The sequence below is a fragment of the Sceloporus occidentalis genome, unplaced genomic scaffold (assembly GCF_023333645.1).
Source record: "Sceloporus occidentalis isolate IW3139 unplaced genomic scaffold, rSceOcc1.0.p SCAF_4, whole genome shotgun sequence".
Lineage (NCBI taxonomy): Eukaryota > Metazoa > Chordata > Lepidosauria > Squamata > Phrynosomatidae > Sceloporus > Sceloporus occidentalis.
The window spans coordinates 201,533,315-201,551,358 of NW_028316984.1; the positions used below are offsets into that span (position 1 = coordinate 201,533,315).

At 40.5% G+C, this 18,044-nt stretch overlaps 1 protein-coding gene across 3 annotated transcripts in view; it reads left to right on the forward strand.

The window, feature by feature from the left end:
- LOC149315314 (DNA polymerase epsilon subunit 2) overlaps positions 1-15,287 on the forward strand; it is a 30,488-nt gene extending 15,201 nt beyond the window's left edge. For all 3 annotated transcript variants that reach the window (XM_089522951.1, XM_089522953.1, XM_089522952.1), the window contains 11 exons: positions 935-983; positions 3,639-3,711; positions 5,656-5,828; positions 7,519-7,608; positions 8,691-8,745; positions 9,238-9,297; positions 9,402-9,479; positions 9,681-9,789; positions 10,903-11,079; positions 14,147-14,214; positions 15,133-15,287. In XM_089522951.1, coding sequence (XP_089379077.1) covers positions 935-983; positions 3,639-3,711; positions 5,656-5,828; positions 7,519-7,608; positions 8,691-8,745; positions 9,238-9,297; positions 9,402-9,479; positions 9,681-9,789; positions 10,903-11,079; positions 14,147-14,214; positions 15,133-15,151 — 951 coding nt within the window. In that variant the 3' untranslated portion in view covers positions 15,152-15,287. The remainder of the gene's footprint in view (positions 1-934; positions 984-3,638; positions 3,712-5,655; positions 5,829-7,518; positions 7,609-8,690; positions 8,746-9,237; positions 9,298-9,401; positions 9,480-9,680; positions 9,790-10,902; positions 11,080-14,146; positions 14,215-15,132) is intronic.
- The last annotated feature ends 2,757 nt before the right edge of the window (positions 15,288-18,044 follow it).

Genomic DNA, 18,044 nt, shown 5'->3' on the forward strand with positions numbered 1-18,044 from the left:
GACTAGGACACCAGGGTTTGAATCCTCTCTTGGGCATGGAAATCTACTGGTAGCTCTTGGGCAAGTCACACTCTCTCATCCTTGGCGGATGGCAGTGGCAAACACCCTCACAACAAGTCTGGCTAAGAAAACCCCCTTAGGGTTGCCATAAGTTGGAAATGACTTGAAGGCACACAATTCAACATCAGCCTTTCTCCAGTCCAGCCATGAGAAGGTGATTGCAAGCATTTTTGTTTCCCTTTTAAACTAAGCACAGTTTAATAATATAATTTATTTATATTCCACCTTTTCCCAGAGGAATCAAGGTGGATTACAGCAGAATCAATAATATGCTTCTGTAGTAGTCTGTGACGGGTTATAGACCGCCGCTTTGAGGCGGTCTGCCGCCGCCGCCGTTTGCTCCGTAAGGGAGCCGTCGCAGCCACACCGTGCGGCTCCCTTGCGGAGCAAAAAAGAAGCTCCAAAATGGAGCTTCTTTCTGCGGCGCCCTAATGATGTTGCGAGGCGCCGCTGGCGCACTCGCGACGTCATTAGCACCGCAACACGTTCGGACGCACAGTGTCCGATACATAAAGATGGCGCCGGCCATGTGGAACGGCTGGCGCCATATTGTACGGACAGAGTCTAGAAGAGACGCCCCTTTTTTAAAAGGGGACGTCCTGCGGACGTCCCAAGTGCCGGTCTGTAACCGGCCACAGTCTCAAGCAGACTATGGGTAGGGCTAACTATGATTTGTTCAGACAAACCCACATGTATTTATGAAGTTGGCTTATTTCTCTTAAATGTAGTTAAGAGTAATACTTTAGGGTTTGGATGTAATGCTAAACTTCTATTAATGAAGATGGAAATCAATACCATTGTTGTTAATCTGCTTTGCTTCTAACAATTGTTTCTGTAGTAATGCCATAGTTCATCATCCTTAACCACTTTGTACCAGTTCCACAGTGGCTTATATACAGAGTCTTGTTTTGTTTTAACAGAAGGTAAGGCGGACCTTTTTATTGTTAAAATTGTTGACTCGTTTTGGTGAATTTATGATCCAGTGAGTTCTTAGGAGACTGGTTCATAAGTCAGACCCATTGCTCTAACAAAGAGCCTGAGTAGTAGTAGTGCGGTGGGGAGATTACATGTGCAGACTTTGCTTGTGTCTTGATCTGAGCTGTGAACTGAACCTATTCTGACAGCCATCTTTAAACATCTGAAGGGATGTGATGTTGAAGATGGAGTCATCTTGTTTTCTGTTGCTCCAGAGACTAGATCACAAACAAATGGGTTCAGATTACAAGAAAAGAGATTCCAACTAAAGACTAGCAAGAGCTGTTGGAGAGTAGAATTTACTGCCTAGGAGGGTGCTGAACGCTCCTTCTTTGGAGGTCTTAATACAGAGAATGGCTGGGCAGTCTTCAGCGGTGCTTTAGTTGTGTTTTCCTGCATGGAGTGGGGTTGGTTTAGATGGCCCTTGTGGCCTCTTCCACATTTACAATTCTGTTCACTCTCAAGCTATACACTGCAGCAGCAGAATATGAGATCACACAGTCAAAGCACACAAGTATAAATTTGTAAGGGAGCAGGTTCCATTGACAGCTTTGGATCAGCATGTGAATATGGAGGTGGGGTTAGCCATTGCCATCTTGCTCTCTTCCATCCATACTTTTTTATCCTGAGATATGAGCACTGAGCAGGACTTCTAGTAGGGCTTGCTTGTGTGCTGCATGGTTGGTTAAGATTATAGCATTATAGGTTTATGACTGCATTGTTGTTGAAGTTATATATCAATAATGGGACTTAATGTGGTATTACGGTTGGGTGGCTGTGGAAGAGGCCATTTTTCACCCACACAACTGGAAATGAAGTTGCATCACTTCCAGGTTTGTTTCCAGCCAAGAAAGGTGTTTTAAAGGTATGCTGAGGTCTTGGGCCTTGGGTTGTGTGGGCTAAAGTGCAGTATTTTGTAATATTTTAAAGTTATTGGGGGGAGGTGAGAAGGCACCTGGAAAAGACCCATATTTTTCCCACTCTGCCTTAGGGTAAGACTGTATAAATACCTTTAGGGCACCCAATCCTCTCTAACCTTGAGAGTTATGCAGAGTCAGCCCTGGTTAGTACTTGGATGGGAGACAGCCAACAAATGCCAAGTGCTGTAGGCTATGTTTCAGAGGAAGGAACTGGCAAAACCATCTTTCAGTATTATAGTCTCTTGCCTATGAAAACCCTATGAAAGTCTTGGGGTCACCATAAGTTGACAGGCAACTAGAAGATTGCACACATGTACACACATACGCACACACACACAATATCATTAGGAAAAAAATTGTAAACAAGATAGAAAGGAGTCCAGCAGCACAGCAGTAACCTAAATGTGGACTCAGAGACCTGCAGTGCTGACAGATGAGACATCAGGCTCAGCCATGACCCAATGCGCTGGAGATTCCTAAGCTTGAAAGACCAGGGACATCGCCACCTGGGATGCTCCAGACCCTTCAGCTCAGACCAGTGCTTAGTCTACAGCCCTAGGACTGGTCAGCCTTCCCTGAGGACTGCACAGTCCCTGGAGTCTGTGCAGCAAGGACAGCAGTGTGCTTGGAGAAGCTGGGATGGACCAGGGCTGGGCAACTCTGCCAGTAGCTGTTTTTTTCTCTGTATTGTGCCATACTGATACTGGAAATTATGTGGAGATGCTTCTGGATTCATTTTCAAGATTTGTTCAGCCACGGGGGGAGGGAGGGGGGTTAGAAGGCCAGGTGAGTAAAAATGTTGCAGATTGGAGCAGCTTTTATCCTTTCCGATGATTTTTGGGCTGAAAAATTGCCCAAGCTGGGGAATGTTCTCAGGGGCTCCACAGGGTGGGAAAAAAGGCTTGGGGCACACTTGTAGCCCACAGATTGCACTTTCCCCATCCCTGCTCTAAACTACAAAGACCTGCCCTTTCAAGGCTTCCTGCTGCCCCAGAAGTGGTGCTTGGGCCCAAAAAGATATAAAAAGCTTCATTTGAGCTTTAGATGTTGCTGGAGCAAGTTATTCATTTTAAGCTTTTCTGGTTGCTACACTATCCACCCCAGCAATAATTAACAGAGTCATAAAATGGTATCCACTTCAACATTTATAACAATGTTGCCTTAATGTCCCTGCCATTGGTATGGACAAGACATAGCAGTAGTACATATAAACTGAAGTGCCATTGTTTGGATAATGTGAAGTATCAGTTACAGTTTTATTATAAAACATACAAAAGGATAATGGTTCTGCTGTGCCACCTGTCTGGAAGCAGCTAACTTGTATTACTCTGTTCGCTGCTGCTTAATGACATAGTTGTTTGAAATTTTAAACTGTGTTGTTTTAAAGAATTAACAGTTTTGCTATAGATTTAATGATTTGGGAGTTAGAAAGAATCCTTTGTCAGAGTTGTGCTTGCCAAAGCAACAGGGAACAGCTAATAAATGTTATGACCAGAATTCAAAATGAAGATGCTCTTTTTTGTAGAGGTGGATAGAATGTAAAATCAGAGATACTGATGCTCTGATTGCAGCGTGTCATATTTACTATTTCTCATTTCTTAAAAAGTGTAGGGATCTCTTTGATATAAGATATGCTATAACATCTCCAGCTTAGCCAGAGGCATTTCCAATTTTATTTCCTAGGCTGGTATGAAGATGAAGTATTTCATGTCAACGCTTTTGGATTCCCCCCTACAGAACCTTCTGCTACGACAAGGTACATTGTATTCTGTTCCTGAAAACTTCAGAAAAGTGGGCTTGCAAGTGTCTATTCAAAACAGCAGGGTCCATGTACAAGAACAAGATATTGGCTGACTTGGGGAAGTTCTAAGCCTCCAAAAATAAATTAGGGGGGAAATTGTAAAGAGGAACAAAATCCCAGATAGCTCTGTAAGGACACAATGATGAGGAGTGTTTGCTGACTGAGAGAGGAAAACTGACATCTAAGTGTGATACACACACCCCCCAAAAGGAATGGAAGGGCTGAGAGGGAAGAAAGGAATAGAAATGTAGGCCAAGAGCCCACACTAAGTGTAACTTTACACTTGTAGTGATATCTGACGACTGTGCGTTACATAGTGAAAGGCAACAGTGTGAAATGAATTTGTCAACAAGTGTGAAATGCATAATTGCAATGTGAAATACACATCTTTCTGTGAAATGGCACCACATGTTCAACTCTGCTTCCACAATACTCAGCTGAATATGGATGTTAGGTCATGGCCAAAAAAGTACAAGGAGTCTTATGCACGTGTAAGTCACAAACAGGTTACCAGTCATACATCTAGAAAGGGTAGAAAACCTGTAATCCCTACCAACTCTGTGATTCTGTTATTCTTGATGCACACTGAGCAACAGTGTTAAGTGCTTTAAGGACCAGAAATGAGATTCTCTGTAGACATCGAAGAGGAAGTTTGGGACAGTACAGACTGGCATAATACACCGGCTTCCTGGTGGCATGGCATATGGATGATGAACGCCCCAAAGCCGGCATCATGCCACCCACCCAACCAGACAGTAGGCAGCATTGCAGTGCTCCAACAGCATGGCATTCATATGCCACAGGAGCACTGAAAAAGCACCACCGCCACAGAAAAGCCACCATTTTTCTGGGCAAAAAAGAGGGACATTTTGCACCCTTTTTTTTGTGTTGGAAAAAAAGCTGGAATGGGGCCACAACATGTGGTTGCCACAGCACCCACCCAGTTCTTTCAGGGATAGCATCACACCACTTTGGGCTGGTCTGTTTCGGCCCTTTGATGTTTTAATATTGGCATGATTGAGCACTACACCATCTCCACCTGGTTCAAAAAAACCCACAAGGTAGTAGCAAAGAGAAGATTTCCTGCTCTTTCTAATTCATATCCAAGTAAATATAAAATATTTAAAAACAACCCTGGTAATGCAAATTTTATAGTAGATGCAGTACGTTGTGCACATTATAAATTGTAAGGGCCTGTGTCTAGAAGAGAATGGCTTATCACAGTCTTTCAATGCGGTCCATGTTAATGCTGCAAGCGATGCAATATGCCTGCAGCATTACTGTTGGTCAGCGTTATAACTTGTCTGCAGTATTTTTCATTGGTATAACACTGCAATATAGTAAACTTTTAAGCCTAAACCAAGGCCTGATCTTGAGCAGAAATGCCTATATTTGATGCTAGCCCTTAACCCCCCCCCCCATCCTCTAGTTATCACACAACAAGCTCAGGTAACAAGGATGCCCAGGTATGCACTGCAACATTTTGTTGTAAAAAAAAAAACATTATGTTCTAATACACCAAATGTTGATCCTTGATGTAGGTCATGGTGAATTGTGGCAAGGTATTGGGTGATAAGAGAGCCAGCATAGTGTAGTGGTTTGAGCATAAACTAGGACTCTGGAGATCTGGGTTTGATTCCCCATTTGACCATGGAAACCTACTGGGTAACCTTGGGCAAGTCACACCCCCTCAGTCTCAGAAAAGCCCAGGATAGGGTCACCATAAGTCAAAAATGACTTGAAGGCACACAACAACAATTGAGTGATAAATGATGAAAGATAAATACCTTAAATTGTTAAGTTTTAAAAATCATACTCTGTGCTTAAAAAAAAAAAGGATGGTTGAGGAGAAGAGTAAACTTACATGGCGATACCAATAATTGCTTTTTTATGCTGCAGGGCATATTATGGAAATGCAAATTTCTTTGGAGGGCCTTCTTCCACTTCCGTAAAAGCTTCTGCCAAGTTGAAACAGCTGGAAGAAGAAAATGAAGATGCCATGTTTGTGTTCCTCTCAGATGTTTGGCTGGACCAAGCAGAAGTTTTGGAAAAGCTTCGCATGATGTTCTCAGGTACCTCAGTTGGTGATCTGCATCTGAATGTTGGAAATTTGTGAGGATTCACTGAAACATTTGGGTCTGTTGAGGAAAAAAAGCAACTTGAGAAGAGATTTTGATATTTGTAAAATTAGGAATGATGAGGGCAAGGAAACATTTTGTCCCCAAGATTAGGTATGGAGATGAGTCCTACCCTGAAATTATCAGGCAAAATCGGACCATCAAAACTCCTAACTGGTTAATCTTTCTGAGTATCAGTCAGAATGATGAAAGACAAGAAATATCAAGACAGCTACAGTATTGTTGTTGTTCTTATTGTTGATCTGTCCCAGCAATAATAAGGACTGCCTGCAATCTGTTTGATGCATACTTGTTTGGGAGTTAGCTCTGTTAAACACAGAGAGTATGTATGTCCACATTGTAAGTATACATTGTTCTTGAAAATGGTTTTCATTTTTAAGGATGTTTCAGTGATAATGGATGGGGAAAGTAATTTGACCTTGCCCCTGCAGGAACCTGCAAATAGGCAAAATTAGGACAAATTTGCCTGCCAGTAGTAACTGGGAGCCTGCCTCTCTTTGTCTTTCTTCTGGCCTTCAGCTGCCTGTCAGGTCCCAGTTCCAGGTTTGGAGGGAGTGCGGGGAGGATGGGAGAGGCAGGTCATATCCATCCTTTTGGAAACAGTCTTTTCTCAAATATTCTTTCAATGTCTTGCTTTCCATTTACTTGTAAGTACAGTACATTTCATTCCTCTCCAGAATATTGTACTGCTGCTTCCCTTTATTCTCTGTTTGTGGATTTCCAAAGGTGTGTGTTTGGTCAGAGGACTGCTCTCGGATTCAGTGGGGCTTTTAAGAATGTCTTGTAACATTTCACCTAGCTAGCCAGTCTTTGAAATGTACTTAAATCATTTATTTTGATAAACAAAGGGATATTTGGATGGATAGGTGTCTATTTTGCCTTTCTCTAGCAAATGCTAGAGACTATTTGGTAGGGTCATTCTTGAGAAACAATGGATAACTTATGGCTCCCTAGATATTGTACTGCTGCTCCCATAATCCCTTAGCATTAGCCATGTTGGATGCCACAGATCAGCAGCACCTCTAAAGGCCCTAGACCTGGTCTAGAGCTTATTTGGTTATCTGGTGCTTTTCTGCTATATGCATGCTTTGTTCTTGAGGGAAATGGACTCATCTTGTTGTTCTATGAGTGTGCATGAGAAAGAGAGAGAGAAAGGGAGAGAAGAAGAGAGAGAGAAAGTGAGCTTCTTTTCTACTTTTAACTTTAAATTAAATTTTCTATTCCCATAACAATATAATTTAGCAATAATTCACTTATCGTAATCCATTCATTTATTCTCAATTTTTACTATTTCTGTTATATATTAATTCCCCAGAAACAGAACTGAGGTGCTTCCCCAATTTTCTTTCCAAACCTGCATCATCCTTGTCCAATCCCCCCCCCCAATTTTGGTATTTTACCATCTTTAATCATTTTGTCGTTAATTTATCTAAGATCAGCATGTCATGTAGTTTAACCAATTCCAAAATCTGAAAGAAAAAAACCCAAACACTTCTGGTCTCAGGCATTTTGGATAAGAGAGACTCTACCTGTATTTGAATGTTAAAGAGGGGCACTGTAAGGGAGAAATGGCCAGCTTCCACACAAGTCAAATAAGAGTAATGGTCTTTGTTTCACCATCCAGGTTACTCCTCTATGCCTCCAACTTGTTTTTTCTTCTGTGGCAACTTCTCTTCAGCCCCATATGGAAAAAATCAGATCCAGTCAATGAAAGGTACTTGTGATCAGCTGTTGTATTTTGCTTATCAGTTAATACTGAATTGGCCTTTGTTTTCCTGTTTTTTTAGCATTATTTAGCTTGCTGTATATAGGTAACCAGAAAATAAATACTATGAGCAAGAGGGTTGTGGCTAATTTACAGAACTGACTTGGGCAAACTGAACATAACTTGAAAGAAGCCAGCAAATTCTGGTGGCAGTTGTGCTGTTTCAACTTGAAGATCTGAGCCTTTTCAACATTTGGAAGAAAATGGGGGGTTGGGGGTGGGATCATGGCAGCCAGATGCTACCCCAACAAATGCATATTCAGAGTAACCCATCATGATGGTGCTACCCCTTTGTGATTGGGATTGCAGCCTATGTGCCATATAAAGCTCCCAAGACAGTATTTGTACCCCCCCCCCCCCGGCTTCCTCATGCCCACAAACACACTAGAGGTCATGGGAGGCAGTTTTGGGTCATTTTGAGCCCAGGAGGACATTCTTTTTTCCCCAACAGGAAGTGATTCAACATGAAGTTGACTTCAAGATTACTGATGGTTGAAGAAGGTCTCTCCTCAGGCTAAAAGGGCCTATTCAGGGTCAAAAACGTAGTGAAATTGCCCCCAAGCATCCTGGGAGGCATTTGGGGCAATTTGTTTTCAATATGTTGGAGGAACAGTGTGGCTGTTCAACCCCTGCCCTAGATTAATGTCTGAGAAAAGCTCAGTAGTGGCTACATTTTAGTGAACAACAGTTATGTACCTTTGCATAACTAATATGTCTGTACTAGCAAAGGGAGATCAGTAATTCCAAACACTGTATACCAGAGTCTCTGCTAGGGAGTCAAGCATTGCAAATATTTGAAATCCTTAATTTTAAAATCAGTATAGGTTTGCAAAGACTTGAAAGACCTCAAAAGCATGAAAGCCCTGGTTCTCCCTATTTGTTTTCTGAGTCCTGAGAGATTTACAGGAAACTGGAGATCAGCCTTTCAGGCTTTGCTCTTTAATCATGAAAGTGAGACTGGCTTCAAGACTAAAATAAAATACTAGGAGCTTTGATGTTTCACAGTCAACCTTTTACTGTCGCTTCTCTAGGTTCTTTGAAAGCCCTTGCAGATATGATATGTGAATTTCCCAGTATCCATGAGAGGTATGTGCTGTGTTATTATTTGCTCAATGAAAAATTAACAGAACAGATTTATTGTTCACATTTGTTAGAAAACATTCCACTCCTGAGAAATATCAGTTGCACTTAGAAGCTGCTGCAAGTTGTTAAGTATATCATTTTTCTTTGCATCTTCTGTTCAGCTGCAAAGGCAATGCCTTGTGCTTGTGTTAGCTAGAAACTCTTAGGAAGATGCTCCGTTCCAAAGCAGCAGTGGGTCTGCCTTCTCTGGAAAGACCCTGAAGCTGAATTTAGCTACCAAAGCCCCCCCCCCCCCACCAGTTTTATATTGGAAAAAATGTCTCTACCAATCCCAACAAGACAGAAGACTATTCAAAATATCTTTCTGAAATTCTGGTTGCATTTGAGGAAATGTTTTTGTTTTTTGTTTGTTTGCTTGTTTGTTGTTTTTTGCTGGAATTTCTATTTTACCTATCAATCACACTAATCTAAGTATCTGCATTAAACAATTTATAGCAGTCGATTTGTGTTCATTCCTGGCCCTGAAGATCCTGGCCCAGGCTCCATTTTGCCAAGGTATATTTTTGATAGTTATAGCTGAAGACTCTTTTTACTGAACACATTACTACAAAAATCTGCAAATGCTCTTCTGATATGTCACTGCAATCATTCATCTTTAGGCCTCCACTTTCAGAGAGCATCACTGAAGAGTTTAGACAGCAGGTGCCATTTTCAGTTTTCACTACAAATCCTTGCAGGTAAATGTCTCAGTTTAATATAAAGGCAAATATTGGCGTTCTGGGGCTACTGAGGCCTTTAATATATAGCATTATATATTTGGGTAGGTCTGATCTTCTGAAAATCTGGTAGAGATTTGTGTACATTTCTGTTTTTGTTGACAGCATAGCCTTGGATGCTTCTTCAGTTATTCTGATGAAATAAACTTGTGTTTCTTCCAGGGTACAGTACTGCACACAGGAAATAATAATCTTCCGAGAAGACTTGGTAAACAAGATGTGCCGAAACTGTGTCCGGTTTCCTAGCAGCAACTTGGATATTCCTAACCATGTAAGGCAAACCCCCCCACCCCTAAAAAAATTAACACCCGAAACAGAAATAAATCCATCATCCGGGGGTTGTTGTCTGGAAGGTTACATACTCTTTATTGTCTTAACTTATTTATTTTTTTGTAATTAATTTAGAAACAGTCCAATTTTTTCATCCTTTCCTGCTGATATATAGCAAGTATGTAAAAATCTTTTGAGGGACTGAAGTAGTCAATAAGGGAAGGATATTGAAATGCCTATATTATCTCTCTAATTTTATTGATGTTGTTGTGTGCCTTCAAGTTGTTTTTGACTTAATGGTGACCTTAAAGCGAGCCTATCACTGGGTTTTCTGGGGCTGAGAGTGTGACTCACCAAATGGGTTTCCATGGTTGAGTAGGGAATTGAATTATTATTCAATTTTATTATTAAAGGTTAATAATAATAATAATAATAATTGAACCCTGGTCTCTAGAGTCATAGTGCAATGCTCAAACCACTAGGCCATTCTGGCTCTTTCTACTTTATGAGCCCTTGGTATCTGCTGAGGTTTGGTTCCAGGATGTCCCGTGGATACCAAAATATGTCATTGCTCAAGTCCCATTTTCTATAATGGCATAATAAAATTGTGTCCCTTATATAAAGTGGCAAAATCAAGGTTTGCTTTTGGGAATTTTGTGTGGGGGGATATTTTCTGTGACTTAGCAAAGATGCAAACCTGGCCTTCTGGAGTCTTAGGGGTTAAACAGACCGACAGTCCAGATTGACCCCGATTGGCCCAGGACCATGGCAACCAGACACCAAGGTCTAAAGGCTGGCCACTGCCAAAATCAAGAACCACAACCGGCAAGGAGCGATTTTTTCCTGTTCCTTTTGCTGTTGGCTTTGGGTCACATTAGCCAGCCTTGGTATGGCTTCTGACCGGTCCAGTGTGTCATCTGCATTGAAGGCGGCACTTTTCCCCCTGTCTGTTTTGGGCCCCATATTGGATCCCAATAGGCTGCTATTATTTACGTACGTGTGTGTGTGTGTGTGTGTGTGTGTGTGTGTGTGTGTGTGTGTAAAATCACAGGGACTAACAGTTAATTAAGTTACAGTTAAATTAATAAGCACAATGTTGTTCTTTGCCTTACAGTTTGTCAAGACTATTTTATCACAAGGACATCTGACTCCCTTGCCTCTTAATGTCAGTCCTGTCTATTGGGCATATGACTACACCTTAAGAACCTATCCTCTGCCAGATATGATAGTCTTCGCTGACAAATATGACCCCTTCACAGTGACGAACACCGACTGCCTTTGTATAAATCCTGTAAGATCTAAAGTAACTTTTTAAAAAACAACCAACACATTATAAAAATCTTTATTTTGTTTCAAGTGTTATTAGTATGAAAGCTGTTACCTGAGTTCATTTTTGTTTTGGGCCTTGGCTCCTCAATGTTATGGATAACTCTGCATGTGGAAGAAGGAGATTGAATTCTGTTGCAGCTCAGGACAAGTGAACGTCCCATGAGCAAGAGAAACAGAAACTTATAGCCAGAGCCTTGGCTCCTCTCCCCTACTTCCAGCACTTTTCCTGACTCAGGTTAGATCTTCACTCCTCTACAGATACTTACATCTCTTAGGCTGTCATCCTGCTAGTAACATCTGCAAGCGCAAGATTAACCAGTAAATCAATTTAATTTAAATCATATCTACTCAGAAAGACTCAATTTAATCATGTGAATCCCCCCCCCCCCCCGCCAAAAGGCACTGTTCCTTGTTGTTAGCTTAATACCTATTTTACACAACTCAAGAGTTACCAAATATTCCTTCTTGCTGGTATAATCTTAATATATAAAACTAGATGAAGGTTTCGTTTTTAGAATAACTACTTTTCAGTTTTGTTTAACAGTTATATTTAAAAAACATACTGATTGGTTATACTATTAGAAACACATCATAGATAGATAATTATGAAATTATTGTGAATTATCTCCGGTTTAATAGGTTAATTGTTTGTATTTGGAAAACCTTTCTGCTGTACTTTATTAGAAGGAGAAAAATAATAATTACATTAATAATATCAAGTTGAATAGTTTAACTAAAACAATAACATTATAGCTTGTGTTGTATTTGCTTTCATTTTTATTGTTTGCCCCTCCCTTCTTGCTCTTAGCTGCTTCTTCAGATCCATTCCCTCCTAGTCTCCCAACAATCTATTCATTGAATGCTCTGAAATTTAGCACTTGAGAAGTAAGGGGTTGATCCTGCGTACATAGATTTGCAAAAGAACGATGGGATTGTGATCGCTGCAGACACAAACTCAGTTTGAGGACTATAAAACCACTGGAAGAGCATGACATTGTAAATTGATTTCATCTACCAAAAAATGTAGACATTGCATGAATATTCATTCTCATACTACCTAATTAAAAACTAATCCCAATTTCATGATGAATAATCTTTAGACCATTAACCATCCCAAATAAAAAGATCTTTATATAGATTTAAAATCTAAAAAATAATATTAAAAAATCATTGACTTTTATTCCCCTGAGGGTCTTGTGTGCCTTGTGTGTGTGTTTTTAATGTATTGTGGAGGCTGGTATTCTGCCCCTTGGCAATGAGCAAAGCCCCCAGGACTCACAGTTTAGCTGTTGCAGCCCCCCATGACCGTTCTGTCCCCATATTCAAACGCAGACAAATAACATCATCCACTGAAATGTTTGGCACCCCCACCTTCCCCATGGATCTCAGTGAACAATATAGTAAACTGCCATCTAGCTGTTGGCAAGAATTGTTCAGAAGAGGTTTGCCATTGCCTTTCCCTGAGGCTGAGAGAGTGTGACTTGCCCAAGGTCACCCAGTGGGTTTATATGGCCAAGAAGGGATTCAAACCCTGGTCTCCAGATTCATAGTCCCATGTTCAAGCCACTACACCACACTGGCTGACATGTGAGAGCTACAGCAGCTAAATAGGCAGTCCATGGTGGGGTTCAAAAGGAGAGATGTAGCATAGGTTTACCCACAGCCCCTTTTTGTTACAGTCTGCAGTACAGGACCTTGATCTTTACTCTGTGCTTACATCTTCTTCCTTCTCCACTAGTATTACACTACAGGATATTAGACAAGCTGCAACTTGGCTGAAACCTTGTTTCTTCATGTGCATCTATAAAATAGACAAGTTTGCCTCTGCAGAAGTGGCCTTTGACAGATCTTGATTCCCTGGAAAGAAGCCTTTCCTCCCTTCCTTTGTATTGTTTGGCTGCATCCCACTCAAGGAGCTCTCCTTCTCTATGTACAGAGAATGCTATAGTGTAAAGATCTGTGTGAAAAAGGGACACCCACCACCCCTTTCTATCTTTTTGTTATCTTTCCTCAACCTGGCTCTGCTGAGACCTAGAATTGGGGGTGGAGAAAGGGTCTGGACTCTGGCTATAAGTTTCTTTTTATCTTGCTCACATGAAGCTTGCCTGGCTTGGGTGGTGACAGGTCATAATCCAACAGAATGGACCGTCACAGTAAGTATCCAGCATGCAAATGTGTATCTAGTGCTTTTGCCTGGATTAAAATAGAGGGTCTTCAGTAAAAGGTATGCCAATTCAAATACCTTTTTTCCTTTATCTTAAATTAGGTAGTTAAATGTTGTTTTTTGTTTTACTTTAGTCCTATTGGTGTTTTTTTTTAATTTGGAAGTGCATATTATACTTCATAATAACATTAGAGCCAATTGCAAAAGCTCCTGCTAAAAGAAACCAGCTAATTTCGGAGGTGCTGCTACCCCCCCTTTCCACTTTGTGCTGAAACAGATGAACCATCTATTACTGAAAACTACTGAAATAGCTCAGAAGTATTCATTCTGGAAACATTTTTTCTGTGGTGCCTCCCAGTGCCAGGGTTTCAGAACAGCTGAAGTGTGTGTTTGTATTTCTGTTTGGAGCATGAACAGCACCTACGTTCATGGGTTATTGCATTTCAAAGAGGATCTCTCATAGTTAAAACTTTTCACATTATCTTCAGTTGTGTCCCTTCCTGGAGGAAACCCACACAGACTGCTCCCAGCAAAACAACTCTACATTTATGCACTTGGTCACTTCTTCTTCCTGGCACATAAGGAAATAAAAGCAAGAAAGTACCAGACTTGTACAGTAGTGGTTGTTTCTGAGCTTGTCATACAGCTGGTTAACATCATTTGAGCAATGTTAATTTTTCATTTAACTGGAACAGTGCTTCTAGGTGAAATGCCAAATATAATTAATACTCAAAGGTGTTTGCATCTTATATATAAATGAATACTTGAAAATGACTATTTAATGAAGAATAGCTGCTCAAAATAATGGTATGGGTTAAAAAGTAATGTTATTTCTCTCTCCTTCCTTCACCCGCTTTCATACTAGGGATCCTTCCCAAGGAGTGGCTTTTCATTTAAAGTATTCTATCCATCCAACAAAACAGTTGAGGACAGGTAAGATCTTGATTTTTGCAGTCAAGAGTGTAGAAGCACTTCTTGGCTTCTCCTTTTAAATACAAATGCCATTTATTGAGCTGCTGTCTGCAGAGAGGCAAACTTCAAATTGACCAGATGTTGTCAGGAGGAAGGGAAGAGGGTGCATGTGAAATACTTAGTTGTGTGTACACTTAGGACCTTTTTGAACTACACAATTACAGCACTATTTTAACTGGCTTGACTACATCCTATGGGACGTAAATACTGTATGGTGATAAAATGCTAGTTTTATTAGCGCAGAGACAGTGCCTGATGATAGCAATTAGCACTCAAAGTTGTACTCTGTTGAGAATGGGCATTATAAAATGTGTATATTTTCTTTCTATAGTTCTGACAGTTTTATTGGACTGAGTATTCACTAAGCTATAGTGTGTATATGATCTTCAAGTCAAGCTATGGCTTTTTTTTTAAAGGCACAATTTTGTATAAAATCTAAGCTAGTAAACTTCTGGTGACCCTAACCATTTGGTAAACTGCCAAGCTGAATTTTAAGAGAATTAAATCTGCAAGTATTAGTGTCTTGCTTGATGTGAGGCAATCTCAGTAGGCTTGTTTGTGAAGTGTGAATGGAACCGTTTTGTTGTATTACACAGAACTTAATCCTCGGTGCATGGGACAAAGCATCACAAATCCCTTGGTGCCTATATCAAGCAGACTGATCTGGAATATTGAGATAACTTTAATCAGATGGGAGAATTTGATTCTGTGTAACCATAGTAACAGATCTCTCAGTATGGTAAACTCTTTGAAGTCATTAGTGCTATTCAGTAACTTCAGTAAACATTCACTTAAGCACCAAGAAGGGATATAATAACTTGATTTCAAGAAAACAGCAATGTAGTTATGGTAACTTAAAATTGCTTTTATTATTTCCAGCAAACTTCAGGGTCTTTGAATTCAAGAAGCAAATCAACATCCCGGTCCCAATACTATTTAAGTACTACTTCTGTGATCATGGATTGTGAAAGCATGCTGTAGCTGACACAGACCTTCTTGTATGCACATCTTCAAATAAAGGACTGAAATAAGGATGTTGTATATTTACACTGAATCTTACAGCTCTGCTTGAAATTGAGTTGGTGCAACAGCCTGACCAGTTCTTCCACAAGGCAGCTTTATTCAGATCAAACCCAACCTCAAGTAGTGAGCCTTCATTCTGCCTAATGAAAAACCATTTCAAAGAAAGCGGCCTGAGAATTATCCCACATGTTGAACTTCAAGACCACATTCTCTAAGGAACAGCATGGGTGACTTCCATTTAAATAGAAAAGTAGTACAATATGTCTCAAGCCTTAGAATAATAAGGAAATTTCAGATGGTTGCTTCTTCCTAACTCCTCAAACTTGGCTGAAGTTAATAGCATAGCAGGTTTTACAGGGCCAGGCCCTGGAGAGGAATGGGGTAGATGGAGTTATGGGATCAGGTCAGCAAGGAAAATTAGACTTCCTTGCTACGGAAGAGGCTCACCTATTGTTATATTTCCCACTCTTAAGTGGGGCAGTAAAAGAACTCATGACAACTGCACAATAAACCAAATCTGAACATCTTGACCTATCTGTTATCTGTATACTAACCACTTCAGGAATGCCAATAGAAGCTGTTCCTTCACTTCATGTCCATGTTCTGAGAAAGCCTTCCCCATCCTACCAGAAGAATTTTTGTTCAAGGTGTTGGAATAGTGCTTTTGGGATACACAGAACTGACATGCAAAGTATTCAAAGCAAAAGAAAGAACTTAACAAGGACTCGTAAGGGAATAATTAAGAGTATTTGGCCTTGCTGAGAGGATCATGATACACACCTCATCAAGGTAGGGCAGCCAGGGCCAAAATCTAATGTGCAATAAGAACATTCACAAGTCTTATCTAAGGAAGACCCAGTGCTCCTAATGTACAGGTCCACTGTTATTGCAATTAGCTGCCCAGAACTTAGTAAGTTTGATGGAGTTCTCTCTTAGGATTTACACAAGTTTCACATTAACTTATAAATGTAACTTTTTAATTGATACAGGACATTTCACATGATATTCAAAATAAAATGTTATAACTGTTTAGCTTTTTTAAAGTTCAGAATGCTTTCAATATTTGGAATAGTAGCTGGCTCAAAATTTCATACCAGAGGCAGAGATAATATGGAAAGTATAAGGATAGGTACCGACACAACACACAAACAAACAATGCAACAAGTTTCAGCAAACTTTTTATTCAAAACAACATGCATGTATGAAATGAAACAACCAGGTCAGGGAAGACATTCTGAGCATTCAAGAGACCATTTGAAGGCTTCTTCCAAAACGCATCCAAGGATGACTTCTTCTGTTACTTGTCTTTCTTATGATTTCTATCTTGGTGGCCATAAATCTTCGTTGCTCTGTGTCTCCAAGTCATTTTTTTACTTACAGTGACCCTAAAGCAAACCTATCATAGGGTTTTCTTGGCAGGTTTCTTCAGAAGGGGGTTGCCATTGGCATCCTCTGAGGCTGAGAGAATCTGACTTGTCCAACGTCATCCAGTGGGTTTACATGGCAGAGCTGGCATTCGAACCCTGGCCTCCAGAGTCCTAGTCCAATGCTTAAACCACTGTGCTTTAAAAAAAACAATGCTTGAGTAGCAGACTTGCCCTTCTTTCTTCTGTCTGTTTTGGTCTTCAAGTATCCTCTGTCAGGCAGACACTACTATCATAGGGCCAGCTAGATTAGCATCCTGCTCTTTCCCAGCCCAAGCTTTGTTGCACTGTCTACAGGAAAGAGGCTGCTGCAAATCAACAGTGGTCCAAAACAAACCGCAGAAATAACCCAGTTTGAGACCGCTTTAACTGCCCTGGCTCAATGCTAAAGGATTCTGGGAACTGTAGTTTTGTGAGACATTGAGCCTTCTCTGGCTGCATTGACACATGTTTTTCCTGGGTGGCTGAGATTGCACATACAGAACTGTAAGAAAGCAAAGATGTCACTACCTTTGCTTCATGCACAAAGCTATTTTAAAATACACAATTACTTTCAGGCTGTGTGTATAGAGTATATGAAAGGTACAACAACTCTTGTGTAGTGACTCCAGGATGGCTCTTGTACATATATGCCAATACAGGTATTCCCAAAACAAAACTCGAAGTCCAAAATCCCAAACACCTTTGGTCCCACGCATTTTGGGTCCAAAGCGCACTTCAGAAATAATCCAGTTTCAGACCGCTTTAAGTGCCCTGGCTCAGTGCTAAGGAATCCTGGGAATTGTAGTTTATTCTGGTGCCTGGCCAAACTGCAAAGCCCAGGATTTCTAAGGCATGTTTTATATTGTGTCTATTTTATGTGGTTTTATATTGACTACATTTTTATGTGATTTTTGTATTTTATACTGCGTCCATTTTAAGTGATTTTTATATACATTTTAATGGTTTGAATTTTGTAATAGTTTTAAAGGTTTTTCTCCGTGGGTCTCTCTGGGGAGGAAAAGGGGGGAGAGAAAACAATGAAGTAAATAATGAAGTAAGTATAAAGTATTAAAATAAATATACAATAAGTAAATAAAAATACTGTGTAATAAATAAAAACAATAAAAATAACGAACAAATAAAATAATAAAATAAATAATAAAATATTAATAAACTAAGATGGAGCCAATGCTCTGGGGCCTTTGCCGGTCTCCATGGCAACGCAGCCCAGCGGCGGCCATCTTGTTAGCCGGGTAACCATAGCAACCCGCCAGGCCCTCAGCGCCGCCGCCGCCGCCGCCATCTTGTTTGCCTGGGTCTCCCGGGCGACGGCGCGGCCTTCTCTCTCTGTCTCTCTCTCTC